This window comes from Solea solea, chromosome 9, assembly GCF_958295425.1.
Source record: "Solea solea chromosome 9, fSolSol10.1, whole genome shotgun sequence".
Taxonomy (NCBI): domain Eukaryota; kingdom Metazoa; phylum Chordata; class Actinopteri; order Pleuronectiformes; family Soleidae; genus Solea; species Solea solea.
Window position 1 is genome coordinate 25,586,062 of NC_081142.1, and position 26,578 is coordinate 25,612,639.

At 44.7% G+C, this 26,578-nt stretch overlaps 3 protein-coding genes across 9 annotated transcripts; all 3 read left to right on the forward strand.

The window, feature by feature from the left end:
* Window positions 1-246: 246 nt before the first annotated feature.
* On the forward strand, window positions 247-5,556 carry palm1a (paralemmin 1a). Of its 3 annotated transcripts, none has more exons than XM_058637544.1 (10): window positions 247-318; window positions 931-961; window positions 1,032-1,112; window positions 1,407-1,540; window positions 1,640-1,700; window positions 3,121-3,142; window positions 3,213-3,257; window positions 3,589-3,651; window positions 4,314-4,445; window positions 4,539-5,556. In XM_058637544.1, the coding sequence occupies exons 1-10, from the start codon at window positions 305-307 to the stop codon at window positions 5,147-5,149; spliced, it is 1,194 nt and encodes a 397-aa protein (XP_058493527.1). In that variant the 5' UTR covers window positions 247-304; the 3' UTR covers window positions 5,150-5,556. The 3 variants fall into 3 exon arrangements, with proteins under 3 accessions (XP_058493527.1, XP_058493528.1, XP_058493529.1); XM_058637545.1 differs by having other exon boundaries at window positions 3,219-3,257; XM_058637546.1 differs by lacking the exon at window positions 4,314-4,445.
* A 2,857-nt stretch (window positions 5,557-8,413) lies between these two features.
* rtca (RNA 3'-terminal phosphate cyclase) lies at window positions 8,414-13,893 on the forward strand. Of its 3 annotated transcripts, none has more exons than XM_058637841.1 (11): window positions 8,414-8,623; window positions 8,728-8,828; window positions 9,145-9,288; window positions 11,027-11,150; window positions 11,246-11,304; window positions 11,399-11,540; window positions 12,018-12,139; window positions 12,224-12,282; window positions 12,398-12,492; window positions 12,593-12,697; window positions 12,769-12,828. In XM_058637841.1, the coding sequence occupies exons 1-11, from the start codon at window positions 8,513-8,515 to the stop codon at window positions 12,814-12,816; spliced, it is 1,110 nt and encodes a 369-aa protein (XP_058493824.1). In that variant the 5' UTR covers window positions 8,414-8,512; the 3' UTR covers window positions 12,817-12,828. The 3 variants fall into 3 exon arrangements, with proteins under 3 accessions (XP_058493824.1, XP_058493823.1, XP_058493825.1); XM_058637840.1 differs by lacking the exon at window positions 12,769-12,828 and adding an exon at window positions 13,744-13,893 and having other exon boundaries at window positions 8,415-8,623; XM_058637842.1 differs by having other exon boundaries at window positions 8,415-8,623; window positions 12,764-12,787.
* Window positions 13,894-14,002: 109 nt separating this feature from the next.
* Window positions 14,003-26,068, forward strand: cdc14ab (cell division cycle 14Ab). Of its 3 annotated transcripts, none has more exons than XM_058637836.1 (16): window positions 14,003-14,364; window positions 15,914-16,004; window positions 16,268-16,343; window positions 17,327-17,419; window positions 19,919-19,998; window positions 20,256-20,322; window positions 21,261-21,323; window positions 21,469-21,556; window positions 21,649-21,879; window positions 22,078-22,216; window positions 22,331-22,469; window positions 22,994-23,094; window positions 23,344-23,385; window positions 23,476-23,604; window positions 24,431-24,704; window positions 24,901-26,068. In XM_058637836.1, exons 1-16 carry the CDS (start codon window positions 14,157-14,159, stop codon window positions 24,928-24,930), a joined length of 1,851 nt encoding a protein of 616 aa, XP_058493819.1. In that variant the 5' UTR covers window positions 14,003-14,156; the 3' UTR covers window positions 24,931-26,068. The 3 variants fall into 3 exon arrangements, with proteins under 3 accessions (XP_058493819.1, XP_058493822.1, XP_058493820.1); XM_058637837.1 differs by lacking the exon at window positions 14,003-14,364 and adding an exon at window positions 14,692-15,097; XM_058637839.1 differs by lacking the exon at window positions 24,431-24,704.
* The last annotated feature ends 510 nt before the right edge of the window (window positions 26,069-26,578 follow it).

Consider the following 26,578-nt stretch of genomic DNA (forward strand, 5'->3'; position numbering starts at 1 on the left):
AAGGCAGTAATCAGATTGTAGTCAGACTGTAGGTTGTAATCAGATTGTAATCAGACTGTAGGTTATAATCAGATTGTAGTTGTAATCAGGCTGTACTTTGTAATCAGATTGTAGTCAGGTTGTAATCAGATTGACTCCAAATGTCCAACTGTCCCTGAATGCAGCATCTTTTCACTCTATTTGAAAGAGAAAGTCTCCTTCACTTCTGTCCTCCCCTCTCTCTCTCTCCCTCCCTCCTAGTTGGGTGTGGCTCCGCCTCCTCTGCTGTGGATCACATGACCTGTCTCTGTTGGACTGATCAGACATGATGATGATGCAGTGAGTACAGCATCTCTTTATTTTCCTTCATTTCTTTATTTCATCTTCATTTCTCTTTTCTCTTTTACTGTGACATCATCATACAGCAAAGTGCTGAGTCACTGTTTCTGCTGAGTGTCTGTTTGTGTGTGTGTGTGTGTGTGCGTGTGCAAGTGCGTGTGTGTGTGTATTCAGATCCTTGAATCATTTATTGAGCTGTTTTAAAAAAAAATGAAGCATCTGGTTTGTGATCAATACTGACCAAACATCTCCGTGTGCAGTGAGTGATTGAGTGAGTGAGTTAGTTAGTCTGTTGGTTGGTCAGTCGGTTGGTTAGTTAGTAAGTTGGTTGGTTAGTTCTGCACTTGTCTGTAGTTGAGACTCAGTGGATTCAGTATATACTAACAGTTGTGAATTAGTATGTTTAGTTGTGTGCAACTGTCGGCTGTTAGTACAACACTGACAACACAACAGTCATTCTACAGTCAAACATTCAACAGTCAAACATTCTACAGTCAAACAGTCAAACAGTCAAACATTCAACAGTCAAACATTCTACAGTCAAACAGTCAAACATTCTACAGTCAAACAGTCAAACATTCTACAGTCAAACATTTGTTTTCTCTCTCTCAGGGAGACTCAGGATCGTCTGCAGCTCATCACAGTGAGTCCACAAACACATGCACAAACGCACACACACACATTTACTAACTACATTTCCCATCATGCCTCAGGAGAAGAAGAAGCTGCAGACAGAAGTGGAGAACAAGAGACGTCAACTGGAGGACGACAGGAGAACACTGCAATACCTGAAGGTGAGACAGGTACAGACAGAGACAGGTACAGGCTGAGACAGACACAAACAGGTACAGACAGACAAAGACATGATCAGTTTTGTCACTTCACCCCACAGAGTGGGAGTTGAAGTATTGTTTTTGGTGGCTCTGTGTGTCTGTCTGTGCTTCCGCACTTGACACTCGCTATATGAGCGACAGAGGCCTGTTAGAATTTGTGATTTGTGAGACACGCGTTGCCCAAGAATTGTTACACATACAGGCCGACAGTCTGCCATCTCTGACTGCCTTGTTATTGATGAGTTTGTCTTTCAGTCTAAGACTCTGAGGGAGCGATGGCTGCTGGATGGAGCACCCTCTGCTGGACCAGACCAGAACCAGGACCAGGTCCAGAGACAAGTAGAGCAGGACGAGGCCAAGACCAGGAGCCTGGAAGAGACTATCAGCAGGTCTAATCTGATCCACTTAATATGATTACACCTGGTAAAACAGGTTTAATCTGATCTAATTATTTATGATTTGTCCATTTATGTGTGTGTGTGTTGCAGGTTGGAGCAGGAACTGGTCAGTCTGGAAATTGAAGATGAGTGTCAGACCATAACACTTCCAGTGAGTACACCCGCACACTTGTGATCAGAATAAACATTGCAGTGGTCATATTATGTTAATTCACGTAAATTTTATTTGTAAAGCACTGATTCATAACATACATGACTGTAAGGTCACAACCTTACAATTATTACAGAGAAACAACAGGAAGAAAAAAACAGAAGTCCAGAACCAGAACCAACATCTGCCTCAAACTGGTCTACAGTGGTCAGATTATATTAGAAATACTACAGTGGTCAGATTATATTTGTCATGCTACAGTGGTCAGATTATATTAGTCATTCTACAGTGGTCAAATTATATTACTCATGCTACAGTGGTCATATTATATTAGTCATTCTACAGTGGTCAAATTATATTACTCATGCTGCAGTGGTCAGATTATATTAGTCATGCTACAGTGGTCAGTTTATATTAGTCATTCTACAGTGGTCAGGTTATATTAGTCATGCTACAGTGGTCAGATTATATTAGTCATGCTACAGTGGTAGGATTACATTAGTCATGCTAAAGTGGTCAGATTTTATTGGTCAGGCAACAGTGGTTAGATTATGTTGGTCAGGCTACAGTGGTCAGATTATGTTACTCATGCTACAGTGGTCAGAATATGTTACTCATGCTGCAGTGGTCAGATTATATTAGTCAGGCTACAGTGGTCAGATTATGTTACTCATGCTGCAGTGGTCAGATTATATTAATCAGACTACAGTGGTCAGATTATGTTACTCAGGCTACAGTGGTCATATTATATTAGTCATGCTTCAGTGGTCAGATTATATTAGTCAGGCTACAGTGGTCAGATTATATTAGTCATGCTACAGTGGTAAGATTATATTAGTCAGGCTACAGTGGTGAGATCGCATTAGTCATGCTACAGGGGTCATATTATATTAGTCAGGCAACAGTGGTCATATTTATTAGTCATGCTACAGTGGCCACATTATATTAGTCAGGCTACAGTGGTCAGGTTATATTCGTCATGCTACAGTGGTCAGATTATATTAGTCAGGCTACAGTGGTCAGATTGCATCAATCATGCTACAGTGGTCAGATTATATTAGTCATGCTACAGTGGTCAGATTATGTTACTCATGCTACAGAGGTCAGATTATATTAGTCAGGTAACAGTGGTCAGATTAAATAAATCATGCTACAGTGGTCAGATTATATTAGTCATGCTACAGTGGTCAGATTATAATAGTCAGACTACAGTGGTCAGATTATATTAGTCAGGCTACAGTGGTGAGATCGCATTAGTCAGGCAACAGTGGTCAGATTATATTAGTCATGCTGCAGTGGTCAGATTATATTAGTCAGGCAACAGTGGTCAGATTATATAAATCATACTAACAGCAGCATCTGACCACTCTAATCTGATTGTTCACTGTAATATCACTCATCTTCCTCTCACCTCCTGCAGGTGGCCACAGGATCAGTCAAAGGTAAAATTTTTCTTCTCTGTTTCTTTGATTTTGCTTTACAAAATGTTTCTCACTGCATCTCTGTGATCAGCTACAGAGGTCAGAGGTCAAGGAGCTCCACATCCCATTGTCCACGGTGAGACTATAATCTTACTACAGTTACAAATTACTGTTGTTGTAGCAGCGGAGTTATAGTCTGGTATTCAGATTGTTGTAAATCAGATTACTGCAGTTGTAATAGGTACTTAAATCCAGTAATCAGATTATTGATAGTTTATATGCAGTAATGAGTTTCTCAGATTATTACAATAATCAGATTACTTAACATTTACAGTACTATGGGGTCACATGACAGCAGTTATATTACACTAATATGGTGACTTTACTGTCATCATATTATAAATGATCAGTTTCCTTGTCATTGACTCATACTGAGCCCCGCCTCCTTTTCCCATGATCCTCTGCAGAGGTTAAAGTTCACACAAGTCCTCAGATCAACACACCAAGAGAATCGATGGAGATGAAGAGAGGTAAGTCCGCGAAAAGGAGAGACCTGGTTCTACATCACCGCTAAGGCCAGGACCAGAACCAAGAACAGAGGTTCAGGACCTTGTTCAAGACCAGGATTGGGTCTAAGACCAATAACAGAACTCCAAGATCTGGTGCAAGACCAGGCCAAGGTACAAGAAAAGAGGTCCAGGACGTAGTTCAAGACCAGGTGGAAGATAAAGAGAAGAGGTCCAAGACCAGGTCCTAGACTCCAAATAACATTGTCTCCAGGTTCTTTACATCGTTAGACTGAGAGTGCATGATCGAAGAAACAACTGTTCACACCAGGAACAAATCTCTGACAGAACCAGATTCGCGACAGAGATAGTCAGATAGTTTTGGTGACGTCAAGTGACCATGTGGTCAGATAGTCATCCAGAACTTAATGTCTTTGATACATTCCCAGAGTTGGGTCAGGTCTCATTGATAAATAAAGCTGTGAGCCCTGTGGAGCTCCACAATTAACTAACCCTAACCCTGTACATGGAGGATCATCACCTGTCTGTCTCTAACCTGTGTGTCTCTAACCTCTCTCTAATTTGTCTGTCTCTAACCTGTCTCTAATGTGTCTGTCTCTAACCTGTCTGTCTCTAACCTGTCTCTAATTAGTCTGTCTCTAACCTGTGTCTAACCTGTCTCACAGCGGTGTACTCGGTGGAAATTACCGTAGAGCGAGACAGACTGACGGGAGAAACCCGGGTTCTGTCCACTAACACTACACTTCCTGTTGACCTTTCTCAACAAGGGATCAAAGTTTATGAGGACGAGCAGAAAGGTGAAGTTCTGTTGCAGTGATGTCACCAGTGATGTCACAGCTGACTATCACTGTAGAGCAGGCGTCCTGATCCTGGTTCTTCTTCTGTCTCAGTGGTCCATGAAGTGAACGGTGAAGACGGCGTCCACCTGCTCAGCTGCTCCGAGGTCGATGAGCTCATCCACAAGGCTGATGAAGCCTCCATGATGTCGCAGACTGTTGCTACGGTAACCTCACTCTCAACGGCAGAATTCCAGGAGGAGGCGGGGCCTGAGCTTCAGCGGTCGCAGTCTCAGGTCGCGGTGGAGATCGTGGGACTTGAGGCTAAACCTTCCACCGAGCTTGACGTGTCTGAGGCCAGCGCCGAGAAACCGGTCACCATGGTGTTCATGGGATACCAGAGTGTGGAGGACGAGGCGGAGACTAAGAGGGTGCTGGGGCTACAAGGCACAGTGACGGCCGAGCTGGTTGTCATTAACGACGCCAACGGCAAAATGTCCCCAGGAGGACGAGTGGAGGAAGAGGCTTGCAGCAGAGCGCAGACAGAAGCTCTGCCTCCTCTCACCTCCTCTGCCTCTTCTGACTCACCACCAAGGGCCAAACCTCCGGCGGCCATGATGGCAAGCAATGGGGAGACAGCGACGAGGGAGGCGGAGTGTGAGGCGGGGGGAGTGGTGGAAGTGAAGAAGAAGAAACAGCCGTGCATGTGCTGCAGCATCATGTGATTCTGAAGGGGGCGTCACTTCACCGTATAATAAAATAAATCATATAACAATAAAAAGAGACATGAACTGAGCTCCACCCACTGCCCTCAAGCCTGCCTCTAACATCATGATGTAATTTCCTGCTTTCTGACACTGGACTGCATATATTTTATAAAACCAGTTTGACTTTGTTCTGTTAGCATCAGTGTTAACATGAGTGTTAGCATCCATGTTAGCACTAGTGTTAGCATCCTTGTTAGCATCAGAATTAGTATTAGCGTCAGCAATAATGATGACACTTAAATGTACTTATTTATGATTATCAGTATGAACGTTAGTATCAGTGTTATGCATTAGCATTAGCATCAGTGCTTTAACTGTCTGTATCTGCCGCTGTTTTATAAAATAAAGTGAGGAAACAAACAAAAGTCCTTTATTATGTGGTTATGATGGATAATAATGAATAATTATTAATCATTGATTGATGATTAAAGGCCACATAGACCGGAAGCTCCAATTAACGCTGCGTTTGTGTGTGTGTGTATCTGCGTCATTACCTCGTTTATGAAACCCTAAAGTTTCAGAACAACAGTTCAGCCACTGCTGAGAAAATAGTGTTGTATTGTTTTCCTTGGCTCTGCGAAGCGGATCGGCACTTCCGTAGTTTGATGTCGTCATCAGAAATCCTCACCACTCCTCTCACCACCGTAGCGCCTCCCGGTGCGGGCACTAGTCCGGGCACATCCGGTTGCGTACATTCAACCGCAGAAGAAGTAGAACTACTCTCGTTGTAGCTGCTGAGATGCAGAGCATCCACCGTGCAGGAGGGGGAGCTGTGTATCTGAGAGCTGGCCTATCTATTACGTCACTTCCAGGTACCTGGCCAATCACAGGACAGTAGGAAAGCTCTCGTTGGCTGGCCAATCACAACACAGTCCACGTTCTGGGGGTGTGGTTTTGGTCTGAAACAGCGCGGCTGACAAGAGCGTCAGTGAGGAGATATTTTGATCGGCTCGTTTGCTGCGACTGGGAGGTTTTTAACCATGAAAACAAGTTAATATATGTAAGTAGACCTCAATAACTAACATATGTGTGATACAAGCATTCTATGTCGCCTTTAAGTTAAAAAGTACTCTCTTAACAAAAAGAGATGATTCAATGTTTATTTGTAGAAACAAACAAATAAATCTTTGTCTCTTAAATGTCTGCTACAGGTGCGACTTTAAATGGTCTCATATAAGTCGCTGAGTGAATGGGTATGAATGGGTGAATCAAGGGGAGGTGGTATTTGTCTGATGGTGAATAACAACTGGTGTCACAGGCCGCTCTGCGGGGTGCACTGGATTTAGCGGACTGGGACATGTTTCGGTGCAGTGGTGCATCAACGAGTTTGTGGAAACGGTTGTGGGATTCATTGGGAAAATGATGGAAGACAAAACACCAATAACCACCATCAGAACTTTTCCCAACCAGAGGCCGTGGGTGGATAAAAACGTCCACACCACCGCCTACAACTCTGACGACATCAGTGGTCGAGTCCTCAAAGCCTGTGCTGAACAGCTTGCACCGGTGTTTACAATGATGTTCAACCTCTCCCTCTCACAGTGTGTGATTCCCAAATACTTTAAAGAAGTCTGTTGTGGTCCCCATCCCAAAGACAGCCCAGCACAGTAACCCCAATGACGATCACCCCATAGCCCTCACATCTGTGGTGATGAAATTGTGGCATGGCGTGGTGAGGTGTTGCGACAACGCCCCCTGCGGTAGTTTCACCCGCAGGAAATTCTAAACTTCTAACGCTTGATGTTCATTAATAAGAACACAGACCATCACAGACCATCACAGGGGCAAGAGATGGTCTCAATTTAAGGAAATATTTTATTAAACAAAAATAAGTCATTAACAAAAGTTCCGACACACCAGTTACCCACAACAATAATAATAATAATCACATAAAATAAGCACCAATCAAGAATAAAAATCAAGGGAAAGGGCTGGAGCTTACCAGACGGCAGGGACAAATCAAAAGTGGAAGGGTCCGTTACTTAAAACACCAGTGACACTGCACTCACACGCCAAAAGCAAAAGGAAATCGTGAAGGGTACGACCACCAAGGACGAGACTCTGGGCCCCAGCACCTAACCAAAAACAAGAAACACATTAAAACATGCCAAAGGTGCTACACAGGACTGGTAGGGAGGAAACCAAAAGAATAAAGAATACCAAAAATACAAATAAACACTAAATAATACAAAGTAATAAACTACATAAAGCCCATTTCAACAATTGATGCCCCTTAACACTGTCAGTCTCATCAAATTCACTTTAGCTCAGGGAGGGACATATCTATTAATAGATCACACGAGTTGAAGTCCCGACAGCAAGTCCTGACAGCGAGTCCGGAGCATCCACAAATTAAACGGAGCCAAAACAGCAGCGCATCCAGACCAGTGTAGAAAACTGCTGAACAGTCCAGACCAGGAGCTGAGCTGCTGAGTGTTGCATACCAGAAAATGGAAGAGAGGTGATGCTTGTACATGAAAATAAACATCTTATTAAACTATCAATTTAATCAACACATTTATTTAAGATTTTCTGCAAAATGCAATAGCTTACAACATTTATCTTATTTGCTCTGTTTACATAGCAATGCTGACACCTATTGGTGATTTACTGGTACTACTGCCTTAACAATGACACTCGCAATGGATAAGATAAGGATAATTTAATAGCATTTAATAGAGCCTTGTAGTAAGGTATAAATACGGTAATAAAAATAATATACGACACATGACCTATTTTGGCATACAAAGAACCAACTCGTAACCAAAGACTACGCTATGTAAAATGTGAATTAACTTTTATTAGTAACTTTGGTAAGTTTCAGATTTCAATTCATAAATATCATCGATGGAGGGGGCCCCAAAGTATGCCTAGTATAGTCCATTTATTTATTTATTTAATTATTCTGTCTGCACCTCTATATATAAGGACGCATTGCACCATCCCTCAATCAGTATGCCGTTTGCGTTGGTATAGTGCCATATAGTGGCAAGGAGGGAGACGACCTGTCACAAAATGTTTTGAGAATTTATTAAAAACATTAGCTCCTCTCTGCTCCCCCACACTGGACCCTCTTTTGAGTGAATGGGTGAATTTTCCAATCATAAAAAGCTTTGAGTGGCCATCAAGAATAGAAAAGCGCAAATACAGAACATTTATAAAGTGACATGTTGTGTGTATATTTAAAAAAACAACAACTATGTTTTATTTTGAAGGTGGCCGGAAGTAGCGTCACCTGAGAAGTTTCAAGCGAAGAAAGTGCAGAAGAAGCTAACGCTAACGTATGTGTAGAGAAGTCTTGGCTCCGCATTGTAAGTGAAGATGGAGCCTGTGCCGGTATCTGCGCCGGTGTCTGCGCCAGTGTCTGCGCCGGTGTCTGTGCCGGTGTCTGCGTCTTCAGAGCGTCACATCGACGGCAGCATCCTGGAGGGAGTGAGTATCGCGCTGTTAGCAGTTAGCAGTTAGCAGCTGCAGGCTAACGCCACTGCTGGACTCACCGGTGTCCGTCTGTGTTTCCCGGTGTCTGTTCTCCGCAGGGTGGACAGATCCTCAGAGTCGCCGCGGCGCTCAGCTGCATCACCGGTTCCGCCATCAAAATCACCAAAATCCGCGCCGGTAGAAGCACTCCAGGACTCAGGTGAAGACAGCTAACAGGCTAACGCTAGCCTATTCATTAAAGCAATGTGGCCGGCTAACAGTTAGCACAATAAACCACTAAGCAGAGTCCAAACAGAGACACACAGCAAAATAGAGACACCAGCGAGACAGAGACACACAGCGAGACAGAAACACAGTGAGACAGAGACACACAGCGAGACAGAGACACAGTGAGACAGAATAGTGTCTCAGTTGTCAGTTTCACAGTGAAGGAGGAAACTAAAGAGGAACCAAAATTGCATAAAATCCAGGAGTTCTGTCCTCACGTGTGTGCTTGTGTTTGTGTATGTGTTCAGACCACAGCACCTCACCGGCCTGCAGCTCGTCTCAGATCTGTGTTCTGGTGGTCTTCAGGGAGCCAGCATCGGCTCCACGGACATCAGTCTGACTCCAGGAAAGATCCAGTCTGGATCCCACACAGCTGACACACAGACAGCAGGGTGAGACAAGCATCTGTGAGACCATCACTGCTGCAGCGTCCTGCAGAGACGCAAGAAGACACGACAAAAGACTTGGCTCATAAAATCTTCAACAGTTTAAGTCTCTGATATCTACGTCACATGTTAACGTCTTTATCTCGCTGTTAGACAGACTTTTCCAACAGGAAACTGAAGTTTCTAAACCACTCACTCTCACACACCAAAGTCCATAGAGAAAATCAGTGATTTTAACATCACACACACAGGAGTTGTTGATCCACTGCTGCCTCTATCACTACATTCAAATGTCTTATTTTGTCACTTCAGTGTTTGAAATCCTTTGTTCAGATTGACCGCAGTGACACAAAGTGACCACACGAGGCAGCAGAGGTACAGCAGCTCCTGTGTCCCCACCAGCTAAAATCACTGATTTTCTCCATGGACTTTGGTGTGGGAGAGTGAGTGGTTTAGAAACTTCAGTTTCCTGTTGGAAAAGTCTGTCTAACAGCGAGATAAAGACGTTAACATGTGTCGTAGATATCTTGTAAGTCTTGAGTCTCTGCTAAAAGACATGTTTTTTCTTCTGGAGAGTGAGCCTCTGTGTCTCAGGCTGGTTCACACAGCATTCATCTTTGATCGTCAGTACCTCTTACAGTGGAGGAAATAAGTATTTGATCCCTCACTGTTTTTGTAAGTTCACCCACTGACAAACAAATGAACAGTCTATACTTTTAATTGTAGGTTTATTTTAACAGGGAGAGACATAATATTAAAAAGAAAATTCAGAAAATCATATAAAACAAAAGATTTAAATTATTTTGCAATTCATTGAGTGAAATAAGTATTTGACCTCCTATTATAACATTAGTAAGTTCTTGGTGGAGAAACCCTTGTTGGCAGTACAGAGGTCAGATGTTTCTTGTAGTTGATCACCAAACATCATGCAAACATCTCAGGAGGAATTTTGGACCACTCCTCTTTGCAGATCCTCTCCAAATCCTTAAGGTGTTGAGGCTGTCGCTTGGTAACTCGAAGCTTCAGTTCCCCCCACAGATTTTCTATAGAATCTAGGTCCGTATACTGGCTAGGCCTGTCCATGACCTTAATGTGCTTCATCTTAAGCCACCCCTTCGTTATGCCGTGGCCGTATGTTTTGCTGGAAGACCCATCCACCACCCATTTTATGTTTCCTGGCTGAGAGAAGGCGTTTGTCACCCAGGATTTCACGGTACAAAGCCTCATCTATCTTTCCCTCGTTGCGGTGAAGTGGACCTCTCCCCTTAGCAGAGACACACCCCCAAAGCATAATGCTTCCACCTCCATGCTCCAGTTTCTTGTCAATGGTCTTGTAGCCCATTCCGGCCTTGTGCAGATCTACAGCCTTGTCCCTGATGTCTTTAGAAATGTATTTGATCTTGCCCATGATGGAGAGGTTGGTATCTGATTGATTCATTCTGTAGCAGGTGTCTTGTATACAGGTAACTAGTTGAGATTAGGAGCACTTTATTAAAGTGAGAGGACTAGTCTGTGGGAGCCAGAATTCTTTAGTGTTGGTAGGGGATCAAATACTTATTTCACTCAAAAGTATAGACTGTTAATTTGTTTGTTAGTGGGTGAGCTTACAAAATCAGTGAGGGATCACTGTACAACCACACACAAATAAATCTGAACTATCCCTTGTGTAATCTCTCTCTCTCTCTCTCTCTCTCTCTCTCCCTCCCCCCCCCTCCCTCTCTTTCTCTCTCTCGCCCTCTCTCAGGAGTGTTTGTCTCCTGCTGCAGCTCGCTCTCCCCTGTGCTCTGTTTGCTGACTCATCCTCTCAGTTTTGTCTGAAGGGAGGAACCAACGCTGACATGGCTCCTCAGATCGACTACACACTCAAGGTCTCACACACTCACTCGCACGCACGCACACACGCGCGCATGCACGCGTTACTCGTGTCAGGTGACTTCCTGTCTTCCTGTTTTTTCTTCTTCAGGTGTTTAAACCCATTGTGGAGAAGTTTGGTGTCCATTTTGACTGTGACATCAGAATGAGGTCAGTGTCCAGTCGTTTGCTGAGGAGACACAGTTGCGTGTTAGTTTTGTCCACTTCATGTCCTCGTACATCCTGATGCGTGTGTGTGTTTCAGAGGTTACTATCCCAGAGGAGGTGGTGAGGTTCAGGTGACAGTAAATCCGGTCAAAGAACTGCAGCCCGTCATCATGACAGAGAGAGGAAAAATCGTCAGGATCCACGGTCGAGCGTTTGTCGCTGGAGTCCTGCCCTACAAAGTAAACTCTTTAACTGGATGTTGTTGTTGTTGTTTACATGTTGTTGACCAAGCAACTGTCACACAAAGGTAGAACAAGGCAATCAGAGATGGCGGACTTCACCCCATTCACGCAACAAGCCTCTGTCAGTCTCTGTTGTCATATTGACAAGTGCGGAAACACAAACAGTCAATTTAAGTGAAGCTCGACAAAGGGTCATCAGCTCAGTTGCACGTTACACGTTGCAGTTACACGTTGCAGTTACACGTTCATTGAGCCAGGTTTAACTAATCCAGACATGTGCCCGACACTTAGCCTGGTAACTTGTTTCAGTTTATTGTGCATTTGTGTCACAGAGTCCAGGGCAAATTTAGCCAGAAGAACTCAGATATCCAGACTTCATCCCTTATATTGGGTTTGTGCAACAGCCCTGTTGTTTACTCATGGTTGTTGACTATTGTTGTTGTTTCTGACTTTGTTTACTCATTTACTTGTCAGTTGGCTAAAGACATGGCAGCAGCTGCAGTTCGAACCATCAGGAAGGAAATTAAAGATCTTTACATCAACATTCAGTCGCTGCAGGAGAAAGAAATGGCCTGTGGTAACGGCAACGGAATCATGTGAGGCCCCACCCCCTGCTGACATCACTGCTTACATCACTGTTTGTTACCTGCTCTCTGATTGTTCTGTCTGCTCTGCTACAGAATCATCGCAGAATCTTCCACAGGTTGTTTGTTTGCAGGTTCAGCTCTGGGAAAGAAAGGTGAGACTTAACCAGCAGGGGGCAGCAACACACAAACACATGTGTTGCAGGTGCTTATTCATGTCTGTGTGTTTGTGTATTAATGTAGGTGTGTATTAATGTGTGTGTGTTTCAGGTGTCTATGTTGATAAAATTGGGATTGAAGCTGCTGAGATGTTGTTGAGAAACATCAGACAAAATGGCTGCGTAGATGAGTTTTTACAGGACCAGGTGAGACACACACACACACACACATATATACACACACACACACACAGCTGCTGACATCAGTGACATCATCACAGTGACTTGTCTCCTCCTTCCTCCTCAGCTCATCATCTTCATGGCGTTGGCAAACGGAACATCCCGAATTCGTACAGCTGCCGTGACACTGCACACGCAGACGGCCATTCACATCGCAGAGCAGCTGACAGAGGTGACGTTCGTTCATTCATTCATTCATTCATCCATCCATCCATCCATCCATCCATTCACATCGCAGAGCAGCTGACAGAGGTGACATTCATTCATCCATTCACATCGCAGAGCAGCTGACAGAGGTGACATTCATTCATCCATTCACATTGCAGAGCAGCTGACAGGTTACGTTCATTCATTCATTCATTCATCCATCCATTCACATCGCAGAGCAGCTGACAGAGGTGACATTCATTCATTCATCCATTCACATCGCAGAGCAGCTGACAGAGGTGACGTTCATTCATTCATTCATCCATCCATTCACATCGCAGAGCAGCTGACAGGTGACATTCATTCATCCATTCACATTGCAGAGCAGCTGACAGGTTACGTTCATTCATTCATCCATCCATTCACATCGCAGAGCAGCTGACAGAGGTGACATTCATTCATTCATCCATTCACATCGCAGAGCAGCTGACAGAGGTGACGTTCATTCATTCATTCATCCATCCATTCACATCGCAGAGCAGCTGACAGAGGTGACGTTTTCATCCATCCATTCATTCATCCATCCATTCAAGTCCCAGAGCAGCTGACAGAGGTGACATTCATTCATCCATCCATCCATCCACATCGCAGAGCAGCTGACAGAGGTGGTGTTCATTCATTCATCCATCCATTCATCGCAAAGTAGCTGACAGAAGTAACTTCATCCGTTCAAATCACATAGCAGAGCAGCTGACAGAAGTGTCATTCATTCCATTCACATCGCTGAGCGGCTGACAGAAGTGACTTTCATTCATCCATTCACATCGCAGAGAAGCTGACAGGTGGCGTTCATTCATACATTCATTTGTTCATTCATTCATTCACATGGCAGAGCAGCTGACAGAGGTGATTTTCATTCATTCATGTGTCCCTCCCTGTTTCCAATGTTTTGTGTTGAAAAAAGTGCATTAAAGGTGGTCATGGTGGACATCAGTGTACGGTAATTATATCAGACTCTTGTAGCATTGTGGTTAGCCACCACCATGCTAACATCTGTGTTTTCTGTTTCAGGCAAAGTTCACAATAACAAAGAGTGAAGACGAGCAGACCTTCATCATCGAGTGTCAGGGGTCAGGGGTCAGCAACCTGAGGCTGTAGTCACTCACTCACTCAATCACTCACTCACTCAGGGGGTAAAAAAAATAAATGTTTCAACCTTGACTTTTGTGTCTTTTTTTGTTTTTTAACTGTGACATCATGAGTCACATGATTAATGTCAGATCATGACAGCTGAGCTGTGTGGGATTGTGGGTAATGTTTCCGTGACGGTATTGGCGTGATGTTGTCATCACTGCTGTACAGTGAATACAACAGAAACCTGAGGAGGCTGGAAAACTCTGGAACCAGGAGAAACCTGATCCGTATCACCTGACACCTGTGTGCCTCCCAGAGTCCGTCCCTGCAGTCTGCTGCCACCCTGCAGCATGGCCGACACCGCGGCCCGGAGGACGCACCAGGACGGACCACGCACTCTGACGGCTGGGCTGGGTCCCAGACCATGGCCAGGATCAGGTCCCAGACCAGGGCCAGGATCAGGGCCCAGACCAGGGCCAGGATCAGGACCAGGGTCTGGGTCTGGGCCAGGTCCAGGGTCAACTGGGACAAACCGTGTGTGGATCTCTCTGATCGCAGGTTAGTGTCAACGTCTCTCACATGTGATCAGGTTTGAATGTGGATTAAAGCTTGTGATTGGTCTGAGGATGAAACAGAAACATTGTATCAGCTGTTGTTGATGGACACGTTGGTGTCCTCATAAGGACATACGTCTTAAATACAAGGTGCAAACATAAAAGAACATAAACAAAGGCGGTGGCGGTGTTTGTTGTTGTTTGTTGTTTAATGATCAAAGCGCCGCTCATTTGCGTCTTTTTTTTTACCGAACTTTACGACATTTTCCTCAGTTTTCTCGTTTCCCAGCAGCGCGTGAACGCAGCGCAGAGCTCCTGCTTGCTGATTGGCTGTTGTTGCTATGGGAGCGGCTCCCGTTACTATGGTTACGCATGTCTTAAGGAAGGATTGGTTCAATCACAGTTTTAGACATCACAGGCGTCCGCAGCCGCATCTGTGCTAATGTGCTAACGTTTGTCTGTTAACGGCGAAGAAGACGCGGCGGGTGGGGGCGGGGCAACAAGCCCGTCCATGACCGAGGAGCTGCCGCTAACACTGACGGGAAACTGCGTGCCAAGTTTGATAACTTTGTGAACACTTTATCGTCACGTAACTACTATTAGCCTGCGAGCGGCTAACCTGTTAGCGAGAGTTGGCGAGACTGTGGAGGAGGGGGAGTCCGGCACTTCCGGTCCTGTCGACCAGTCTATGATGAGCGAGGACCCGGAACTGCCCGGAGCCGCCGAATTTATCAAAGGTACGAGACTGAGATTCGCGTCAAGGACTCAAAGAAAAGTTAATAAAATGCATTCAAACTAAAATATATTGAGAGTAACCGCTGCTACAAAGACTCAAAAAGACAGTTACATTTTATTTAAACTCATCACAGATACTGAGACTAACCTTTGCTACAAAGCCTCAAAAATACAGTTAACAAAGTTTATTCAAACTAAGATACTGAGACTCAAAAATACAGTTAAAGTTTATTCAAACTCACCAAAGTTACTAAGACTAACCTGTTCTACGATGACTCAAAGAGTCAGTTAATGTTTATTCAAACTAAAATATACTGAAACTAGTCTCTGCTATAAAGACTCAAAGATGCAGTTAATAAAGTTTATTCAAACTCATCGAAGTTACTGAGACTAACCTGTTCTACGATGACTCAAATAGACAGTTAAAGTGTATTAATTCGTTCATTGTAATGCAGTGACACAGTTATGAAGTCACTTGACAGTAACCAGGTTAATGTCTCACAGACATGAGGACCTGCAGGAGACATTTAAAGTCCTCATCTCACTCACTGAGGTTATAAAGACCTGAGTGAGTGAGTGAATGTCTCACAGACATGAGGAACAATACAAATTATCCTGTCATGTTGTTCATGTGTTCATTACACCTAAACTGGATTAGTGTGACTCACTCAATTTATGAATGAATGAATGTTTTATCTTCAGTTAAAAACATATGTCTCTCATGATAACAAGATATTTACTGTTTAATTCTCTCTCTCTCTCTCACTCTATGTCTGTCTCTCTCTGTGTGTCTCTCTCTATGTCTGTCTCTCTCTCAGATCGTCTGTACTTTGCCACGTTACGCAGTAAACCTAAAAGTACAGTGAACACTCACTACTTCTGCACTGATGACGAGTTTGTCTACGAAAAGTAAGTCAGTCCCATGACCTCACAGTGACCTCTCATGACCTCACAGTGACGTACAGTGTTAGTTCTCGTTTAAGTCATTGTACAGACATATTCGCTGTCTGTCCCTTGTGTCCTCTCTAACAGTGTGTATCCCCCAGTGTCCGTCTTCTCCGACAGTGTGTGTCCTCTCTGAGAGTGTGTCCCTAGTGTCCTCTCTGACAGTGTGTGTCCTCTCTGAGTGTGTGTCCTCTCTGACAGTGTGTGTCCTCTGTGTGTGTCTCCAGTTTCTATGCAGACTTTGGTCCTCTCAACTTGTCCATGTTGTACAGATACTGCTGTAAACTCAACAAAAAGCTGAAGGTGAGTGAGAGACACCGAGACACACCCTCCAGAAGGAATGTCCACAATGCACAGGGAACACACACACACACACTCACATGCACGCACACACACACACAGGCTGAGGCAGCATAGTTATGATGTTATACAGTGACAATTAACTCAATGTTGGGTGTGTGTGTGTACGTGTGTTTTCCATGATTGTTTGTTAAATAATGTTGTTCTGTTGCCATGGTGATGACATTCCTCTGATCTTCTGTTGTTGGTCATCATGACAACGGTGGACTGGTCAGTCTGGATTTACTGTGTGTTAAATGACAGTCATACCTCTAATTATCCCATGATGCACTGCTCTCAGGACAGAGGCGTATCTGTGTCTAAATACAGAGAGAAAGTTATAATAGTTATTTATATAGCTATGGTTTAACTAACTGAACTAATTGCACCTGCTATTATTTTCATTAATTGATTAATCTGTAGATTATTTTCTTGATTAATCATTTGGTCCATAAAATATTGGTGTTTGTCAAACCTGGAAATGATGATGTTCTCAAATGTCTTGTTTTGTCCACAAACCAATGATTTCTTTGTGATCCAGAGCAAAGAAATGAAGAAATACTCACATTTAAGAAGCTTAAACAATCGGAAATCTTGGTTTAATCATGAAAAAAGCTTAAAACCGATTAATCGATTATCAAAATAGTTGTCGATTAATTTAGTAATTGATTAATGGGTGGAAGGGCTGGCTCAGTAGTTAAGACCGTAACCCTGTGTGCAAAAGACTTGCGACCGTGGCTGATTGTACACAATTCCCTTGTAAGTCGCTTTGGAGAAAAGCGTCTGCTAAATGACATGTCATGTAATGTAATTAATAATCGATTAATTGTTTCAGCTTTACTAAATTGCAGGGTAAATGTATTTGATGCATAATTTGAATTTTAATTAATTTGTAATGTTTCATTTTGTTTTGTCCTCCGCATGCTGTCGCTCCTGCTCCTCCTCAGTCCTTCACTCTGACCAGGAAGAGAATCGTTCACTACACCAGCTTTGATCAGAGGAAACGTTCTAATGCGGCCATTCTAATTGGAGGATATGCTGTGAGTTGTTGTTTTTCTACTTCCTCTTCCTGTTTGAGTCTTCATAGTACACAGGGTCATCCTCTCCTCCCTCAAAATAATAATCTGCACTTATTGTATTAATGTTTAATGATCAATAGTTATTGGTAATAATAGATCATCATTAACTTTATTTGTTGAGTCAGCTGCCCCCTGCTGGTGACATGATGTATCATAGAGATGGACCGAAAATTCGACCAGCGAAACAATTCAGCCAAAAAATGATCCAGGCTGTGTTTGATACAGAGAAGAGAAAAGAGAAAAGAGGCATGCACCCTCTGTCTGATCATGAGATCCTCCTAAATATTTTCATGGATTCTTAATTGATTTATTCTTTGAAGCATGAATATTTATCTCGTCATCATCATCATCATCATCCTCCTCCTCCGCTTATCCGGGGTTGGGTCGCGGGGGCAGCAGTTTCAGCAAGGGACCCCAAACTTCCCTTTCCCGAGCCACATTGACCAGCTCCGACTGAGGGATCCTGAGGCATTCCCAGGCCATAGTGGAGATGTAATCTCTCCACCTTGTCCTAGGTCTACCCCGAGGCCTCCTCCCAGCTGGACGTTCCTGATACACCTCCCTTGGGAGGCGCCCAGGAGGCTTCCTCACCAGATGCCCGAACCACCTCAACTGGCTCCTTTCAACGTGAAGGAGCAGCGGTTCTGCTCCGAGCTCCCCCCGGATGACCGAGCTTCTCACCCTATCTCTAAGGGAAAAGCCAACAACTCTCCCGAGGAATCCCATTTCGGCCGCTTGTACCCGGGATCTCGTTCTTTCGGTCATGACCCAGCCTTCATGACCGTAGGTGAGGGTAGAAACGAAGATTGACCGGTAGATCTTTTCGTCACAACCGTGCGGTAAAGCAAATGCAGCTGCTCCGATTCTCCGGCCCGTCTCCCGCTCCCTCGTCCCCTCACTCGTGAACAAGACCCCGAGATACTTGAACTCCTTAACCTGGGGCAAGGAGTCATTCCCTACCCGGAGAAGGCAATCCACCAGTTTCCTGCTAAGAGCCATGGCCTCAGACGTAGAGGTGCTGATCTTCATCCCGACCGCTTCACACTCGGCCACAAACTGATCCAGTGAGCGCTGAAGGTCACAGGCCAACGAAGCCATGAGGACCACATCATCTGCAAAAAGCAGCGACGAGATCTCAAACCCGCCAAACCACAACCCCCCTCCCCCATGACTGCGCCTCGATATCCTGTCCATGAAAATCACAAACAGGATTGGTGATAAAGCACAGCCCTGGCGAAGGCCAACACCCACAGGAAACAGGCCTGATTTAGTGCCGAGAACCCGGACACAGCTCATACTTTGGGCGTATAGGGATTGGATGGCCCTAAGTAGTGCCCCCCTCACCCCATACTCCCGCAGCACCTCCCACATTATCTCCCTGAGAATCCGATCATACGCCTTCTCCAGGTCCACAAAACACATGTAGACTTGATGGGCGTACTCCCAGGCCCCCTCCAGGATCCCTGCAAGAGTAAAGAGCTGGTCCGTTGTTCCACGACCAGGACGGAATCCGCATTGTTCCTCTTGAATCTGAGGTTCGACTACCGGTCGAACCCTCCTTTCCAGCACCTTGGAGTAAACCTTACCAGGGAGGCTGAGAAGTGTGATGCCCCGGTAATTGGCACACACTTGGTGTTTGTTATGGATAGTCCATGACTTGCACAGAAATCCAACAACAAACGTCCACTCTGATTCGGATCAGGTAGGCCGTTCCTCCCAATCACGCTTCTCCAGGTTTCCCCATCTTTGCCCATGTGCGCGTTGAAATCTCCCTATCCAGGAGTGTGGTTCCAGAGCCAAGGCTGTGCGTGGAGGTAAGCCCCACCAGATCTAACTGGTAGCGCTCCATCTCCCGCACAAGCTCCGGCTCTTTCCCCCAGAGCCAGCTTCTGCCACCCAGGTCCAGTAATTCGAGAACCCCAACCTTCACCGCCACCCATATGGCAGCGCACCCGACCCCAGTCGGTCTACCTGCAGGTGGTGGGTCCACAGGAGGACGACGAAGGGACCACGGCTGTGCCCCGTGGTAGACCCGTGGTAGACCCCGCCACCAGGTGCTCGCTCACGGGCCCTCCTCCGGGCAGGGTCACTCTCTTCCTCTGTCAGTGTTTCATGGGGTCTTTGAACCATTCTTCATCAGGCCCCTCCCCTGAGACCAATTTGCCTTGGGAGACCCTACCAGGAGCACTAGGCTCCAGACAATACAGCTCTCAGGATCACAGGGACACTCAAACCTCTCCACCACGATAAGGTGATGTTTCCCGGAGAGGGAATATTAATCTTTAATCTATAATATGATATACTTGACTTTAGTGAGGTACACACACAGTCCCAGCCATAACAACATTACATTTAAAAAAAACAATGAGACAGAATTAACAGAATCATGTCTTTCAGTGTTTCTGTTTCGGTCAACATTTTCATATCAGTGAATCCCTAAATAAGAGTGATGTGTTTCAGGTGATTTACCTGAAGAAAACTCCAGAAGAAGCTTATAAAGCTTTAATCTCTGGATCCAACGCCCCCTACCTGCCATTCAGGTTAGTGCACTGACTTGGTCTCACTGTATCTCTGTCTCTCTGACTCTCTGTTTCTGACTCTCTGTCTCTGACTGTCTGTCACTGACTCTCTGTCTCTGACTGTCTGTCTCTCTGACTCTCTGTCTGACTCTCTGTGTCTGACTCTCTGTCGCTTACTCTCTGTCGCTTACTCTCTGTCGCTTACTCTCTGTCTCTGACTCTCTGTCTCTGTCTCTGTCTCTGTCTCTCTGACTCTCTGTCTCTCTGACTCTCTGCAGAGACGCATCCTTTGGTAACAGCAGCTACAGTCTCACACTGCTTGACTGTCTTCAGGGGATCAGAAAGGTGAGTTCACTGTCTCTGTTCTGATTGGCTGCATGGATGGCATCATCACTGTCACCTGTATGATGTCATACGTCAGGTGACACGTTTATAAAAAACACGCTCAGTTGAGAAGGATTGTTTTAGTAACAACTAGTGCTGTCAGTTAAACGCGTTATTAACGCCGTTAACGTAAACCCATTTTAACAGCGTCAACTTTTTTATTGCAAGATTAACGTTTTTTTGGTCTAGCAAACTTTGTAGTTTTTTTTCACATGCTGTTGCAACAACTTGTAACTTAGAAAAACTACAACACCACACCGGATCTAACTGGACCGGAAACAAAAAAACAGGCACGCTGCACACATTTGTAATTAGTCGTAGGCTAATGTTAAGTTTTGAGTGGATGGCGAGCGCTGTGCGCCTCTCCGTCTCCAAGCAGGCTCTCTGTATCCAGTGCAGCTTGGATCATTTCTCGACGCACTCCCCACATCCAAGTAATGATGTGCGCAGTGTTACCAACCAAGCTGGCAGACCCCCAAACCGTAGTAAGGAGACCGCCGAAGACCGCTAGCTCCTTTAGCTCGGATTAGCTCGTCACGGGAACAACACATTAAACCACGGGACTTCGTCTGCGTTGAAGAACGGCACGTTATTCACACACTGCAGGCTGATACACAGCCTCTCTTATTATTGTGCGGCAACAAGAGGAATAACTCTAAATATGCAGGTGACAGAGATATTGTCTCGATTAAAAAAAAACATTTGCACAAAGAAAGCAGATCCACTTTTCTATGTTGATAAGAGCATTACAATGAGAAAAAATGGGACAGTTAACTATGACATTAATGCGATTAATCGCAATTAAATATTTTTATCGTTTGACAGCACTAGTAACTACTGTAGGTCAGTGAAGGTACACACTAACTCTCTGTGTGTGTGTGTGTGTGTGTGTGTTTCAGGCTCTACAACACGGCTTCTTTGACTTTGAAAGGTTTGACGTGGATGAGTACGAGCACTATGAGGTCAGAGTTCACATCATTAAACATCAACACAGCAGCTGTTCAGTCTGACAGTGTTTCAGAGTAACAGTGTTTCAGTCTCTCAGAGTAACAGAGCAGCGCCCCCTCTGGCTGCTCAGTTACAGTGTTAGTCTCCGCCTCTCTGCAGCGTGTGGAGAATGGAGACCTTAACTGGATCGTTCCTGGGAAGTTTTTGGCCTTTAGTGGACCACACCCCAAAACCAGGGTGGAGAACGGTGAGTTCAGGGACACCTTCATGTGTTCATATATACATGTATTCATTAAAAGTTAATAGAAGTGACACCTGTGCTGGCCCCACCCCCTGCAGGTTACCCTCTCCATGCCCCTGAAGCGTACTTCCCGTACTTCAGGAAACACAACGTGACCTCCGTGGTCCGTCTGAACAGAAAGATCTATGATGCCAAACGCTTCAGTGACGCCGGCTTCAACCACCACGACCTGTTCTTCGTGGACGGCAGCACGCCGAGCGACGCCATCACACGCCGCTTCCTGCACATCTGTGAGAGCACAGACGGCGCCGTGGCCGTTCACTGTAAAGGTCAGGAGGTCACCAACGCATTGATGTTTTCTGTAAGGTCATGTGTGAGGTCATGTATGTGTGAGGTCATGTATCAGGTCATCTGTGTGTGTGATCATGTGTGAGGTTGTGTGTGTGTGAGGTCATGTGAAATCTTGTATAAGGTTGTGTGTGAGGTTTTGTGAGTATGACGTTGTGTGATGTCATCTGACTCTGCAGCTGGTCTGGGCAGGACGGGTACTCTGATTGGCTGTTACATGATGAAACATTACCGCTTCACAGCGGCTGAGACTATCGCCTGGATCCGGATCTGCAGACCTGGATCTGTAATTGGACCACAGCAGAACTTCCTGGAAGAGTCAGTCTTTCTCATTGGTTGTTGTTTTAAACTGTTTCTGATTAACAATCAATAACCTGATCAGAACCACGTGTGTGTGTGTGTGTGTGTGTGTGTGTGTGTGTTCGTGTACAGGAAGCAGGCAGAGTTGTGGTTGCTAGGTGACAGTGAACGCTCCCAGAAGACCAAGCTGGAGGAAAGGGTGGGGTCTGACCTCATCACCAGTATGAACAAGCTCACCTTAAGCCCCACCCACAACAACCATTTGCAGGAGGTCTCACAAACACACACACACACACTCAAATGGCGTATTTCCACCGGCTCTACTCGCCTCGGCAAGGCACGATTAGGTTGCATCTCCACTACAAAAAAGTACCTACTTAACGTGGGTGGAGTCATCACTGCACGGCTGAGTGAAACTGCAGTGACTTGTTTTATACGCGACACACACACACACACACACACAAGTGACTAGTGACTTTACACCACACTTCTGTGGTTGTTGGAGATTAAGTTTGGCGCTGTTCGGCTTGATTTATGAGTGGGACGTCTCTTCCTGTGACAGGACTCTGGCCAGTCAGTGGCCGGCAGTCTGACCAATCATCGCATAGTACCTACCTAAAGCACGCTTGTAACCTCACTGGAGCAGGTACTAAAAATAGTACCTGGTACCAGGTACTATGCTAGTGGAAACGCTACTTAACCGTGCAGTGGCGGGGCGAGGCGAGTAGAGCAAGTGGAAATGCCACATGTCACACACTCAAACACACATGCTCTAAGGTGTTTTTTCTCCTCTAGCCAGTAGAGGTCACTGATGCACTGACTCTGACTCAGGGAGACAAACTGAGAGCCTTAAAGAGTCAACGTCCTTCTCGCTCTGCCACCACAGGAGCACTCAGGTAACAACAGTCACACACACTCAAACACTCATACACTCACACACACACACATACTCATTGCATTCCCTACCTTAACTTAAACCTAATTCTAACCTTAACCCTAAAAAAGCCATTTTAGGGGTGTCAGAATGTGAGGACCAGCCAGAATATCCTCACTTCCTTAAGTTTTTTGGTGCTCAGATACCCATACAAGAACAGACACACACACACACACACACACACACTCTGATTGTGATGTTTGTGTTTCAGAGAGATGAAGATTCACAGCAGGTCAATGACTCAGCCACTCAGGTGACTCCTCCTCTTCATCACCTACTCCTCTTCCTCATCACCATCACCTCCTCCTTGCCTAATCAACTTATCAATAAATGATCATTACAGGTTATCAATGGGGGCGGGTCAAGGCCCCCCCTCCCCTTTGAAGTCGTCCAGATTCCCATCATCCTCTGCTTCTGCTGCAGCCAAGAGGATCGGGAGGAGCACACCGCTCTCAGGATCAAACATCAGGAGGTCAGTGGCATTTTCCTCCTCATCCTCACATTCAAAGCAGACACCACTCACTCTCCCACACCAAACCCCATAGAGAAAATCAGTGATTTTAACATCACACACACATGAGTTGTTGATCCACTGCTGCCTCTATCACTAAGTTCTAATGTCTTATTCTGTCATGTCAGTGTTTGAAATCCTTTGTTCAATTTGACCTCAGTGACACAAAGTGACCACAAGAGGCAGCAGAGGACCAGCAGCGCCTGTGTCCCCACCAGTGTTGGGCATCTTACTCTAAAAAAGTAATAAGTTATAGTTACAAATTACTTCTCCTAAAAAGTAATTGAGTTGGTAACTCAGTTACCACATTGTAAAAGTAATTAGTTACTCAGCAAAGTAACTGACATTATTTTTTATGTTCTATAATGCTATTACATTCTTTAACATCCTATATGTCAAAGATGTTTATAATACCTGAATAAAGAATAAAAACCCTATGTACAGTATTTTAGAGCATTTGGTATTTATTTGAACTTTGAATTGAAGGGCACAATTGACACACAAATGTTAACTTGGGTAAAGAGAAACAAAGGAAAAATTTGCAACTGACTTTTATTTTGATACACCGGAAATAGGAAGTTTACAGTGAGATGAAGATGTGAACTTTACTCATCATCAGTCAGATTTGATTTAAAGATGTTTTTTTTTTTTACCATGTTAATAGTCAGAAGGGGGCGGGGCCACAGTGATCAGCTGACAGTGTGGTGGCACCACAGTCCAAACTGACGTGTTTATCACGTTTGTAATGAGTGTGTTGTATGTGCCCCGCCCCCTGCCCTGCCCTCAGCTCAGCACTCAGCTCCCGATTGGCCAGCTCGCTCAGTGACCTGCACGCTGCAGTTGTGGAGGAGGACACGCCCTACTCCTCCCCTTCCTCCTCCTCTGTGTCTCTGGGCCCCTCCCCCTCTACCCTGGCCCCACCCTCTCTCTGTCGCTATGTTAATGGCCCTATCAGCATGCAGCATGAGGTCAACAACAACAGTGGTCTGTACGGCTCTGCTGCGCCCCCTGCAGGTGCTCCTTACATGACGTCAGGACGATACCTGAGCCGCTCCATACCTGTAAGTCATACCTGTGACTCAACAGCAGCTCAGCCCCGCCCCTCTCACACTTGTTTACAGTGGGACCTCACTTATCTTAAAAAAAAAAAATCTGGTCCTTTACAAGCTCCGCCCCCTCATTAATGACAGGTGTTTGTTTGTGTCTCAACAATCAAATAGTGTGACCTCTGACCTTTGACCTGTCTGTGTCCTCCAGTCTCTTCAGTTTGACTTCGTCCACTTCTAAAACGTCACATGTGACCTGAGGACTCATTACCCACAATCCTTTTCTACTGAATGTGACATCATCACGTGAGGATGAAGACGACGACGATGAAGATATTTTTATATTTGTATTTTGTGAAGAAAACATTTATTTTTATTGTAGATAAAATTTAATAATGAACTGAAGGATTAGCTGATGTCCGTTGTCATGGTTACACTCTTTTATAATCTACACTCAAAAGGAGGGACTGAAACTCAGGGCATGTGTGTGTGTAAGCATAAATGTTAGCATATGTGTAAGTGTGAATGTTGGCGTGTGTTTGTGTGTGTGCAAGCGTGAATGTTGGCGTGTGTTAGTGTGTCTGCAAGCGTGAATGTTAGCATGTGTGCAAACGTGAATGTTAGCATATGTGTAAGCCTGAATGTGAGCAAGTGTGTTAGCGTGTGTTAGTGTGTTTGCGAGCATGAATGTTAGCATGTGTGTAAGCGTGAATGTTTGCATGTGTGTAAGCGTGAATGTTAGCAAGTGTGTTAGCATGAATGTTTGCGTGTGTTAGTGTGTGTGCAAGCATGAATGTTAGCAAGTGTGTATGCGTGAATGTTGGCATGTGTGTAAGCGTGAATGTTAGCAAGTGTGTTAGCGTGAATGTTTGCGTGTGTTAGTGTGTGTGCAAGCATGAATGTTAGCAAGTGTGTATGTGTGAATGTTGGCATGTGTGTATGTGTGAATGTTGGCATGTGTGCAGTCTGTGTCCCTCAGAGGAAAGTTAAGCTTGATGCTAACAGTTTCCCTCTGCTTCCAGTCTTTAAACTAAGCTAGGCTGATGAAGTTTTGACTTCCCATTTGTGAAGATAAGCCTCTGATTGGCTGGCTGTAGGTCAGCTGATTGTGCTCTACCTCCTCACTTTAGTCATATTGTACAGGAAACAGGAAAAGGTTTACAGCCAGTTTCAAAATAAAGCATCAAACAGATGAAGATGATAGCAATAAAGCTGGTCAGAAAATGACACGTTACAGTTTCGCTACAAAGTAAAACAAAGTGCCTTACACCCTGAGGTTTGCACAGGGCTTTTATTTTCAAAGGATTTTATTTTTCCGTGCTTCAATAACGAGTGTCGTTTTATTTTCTCAGACACAAAATAAAGTCTTTTTTCTTCTCTTTCACTTTGTTTTCATATCTGAACACACATACACAGAGGCCCTGAAAGCATCAGGGCCTCTGTGCATCATGTGACTAACTCTGGTCACATGGCATCATCATCATCTTCTAAACAACACTGTAGAATATAAAACAAGGCAATCAGAGATGATAGATTTCACCCCTCTGTCGGCCTCTGTTGGTCAAGTGCAGAAACACAGACAGACGGACACAGAGCAACTAAAAACAGTACAATGAACTCTGAATCGATATGATGTCACAGAGTCTGCCTGTCAATCAGTGACACACTGTCAACTTTAAATCTATAAATAAATATTTACTTTATGACCTCGACAGGAAGATTGTACACTGTAAAAACTACAATTTAAAAAACTTGGTAGAGACAAGTGTTTGAAGTTACACTGTAAGACATTACACTAGTAACAATTATTGTTTCATGATTTACTGACAAAAACTTCAACTGAAGGAAGTTTGTTGTTAAACCTGGGTTAGGTTAGGGTTAATCCACAC

Bases quoted from the DNA above. Each gene is read 5' to 3' on its own strand.
- cdc14ab (XM_058637836.1), top strand. From the start codon at position 14,157: ATGGCCGACACCGCGGCCCGGAGGACGCACCAGGACGGACCACGCACT. The intron at 16,344-17,326 runs GTGAGTGAGAGA...GCTCCTCCTCAG, and splicing joins AACTCAACAAAAAGCTGAAG to TCCTTCACTCTGACCAGGAA. The intron at 23,605-24,430 runs GTCAGTGGCATT...CCCTGCCCTCAG, and splicing joins TCAGGATCAAACATCAGGAG to CTCAGCACTCAGCTCCCGAT.
- palm1a (XM_058637544.1), top strand. The intron at 1,113-1,406 runs GTGAGACAGGTA...TTTGTCTTTCAG, and splicing joins GAACACTGCAATACCTGAAG to TCTAAGACTCTGAGGGAGCG. The intron at 4,446-4,538 runs GTGAAGTTCTGT...CTTCTGTCTCAG, and splicing joins TTATGAGGACGAGCAGAAAG to TGGTCCATGAAGTGAACGGT.
- rtca (XM_058637840.1), top strand. From the start codon at position 8,513: ATGGAGCCTGTGCCGGTATCTGCGCCGGTGTCTGCGCCAGTGTCTGCG. The intron at 9,289-11,026 runs GTGAGACAAGCA...GCCCTCTCTCAG, and splicing joins GCTGACACACAGACAGCAGG to GAGTGTTTGTCTCCTGCTGC. The intron at 12,283-12,397 runs GTGAGACTTAAC...TGTGTGTTTCAG, and splicing joins TTCAGCTCTGGGAAAGAAAG to GTGTCTATGTTGATAAAATT.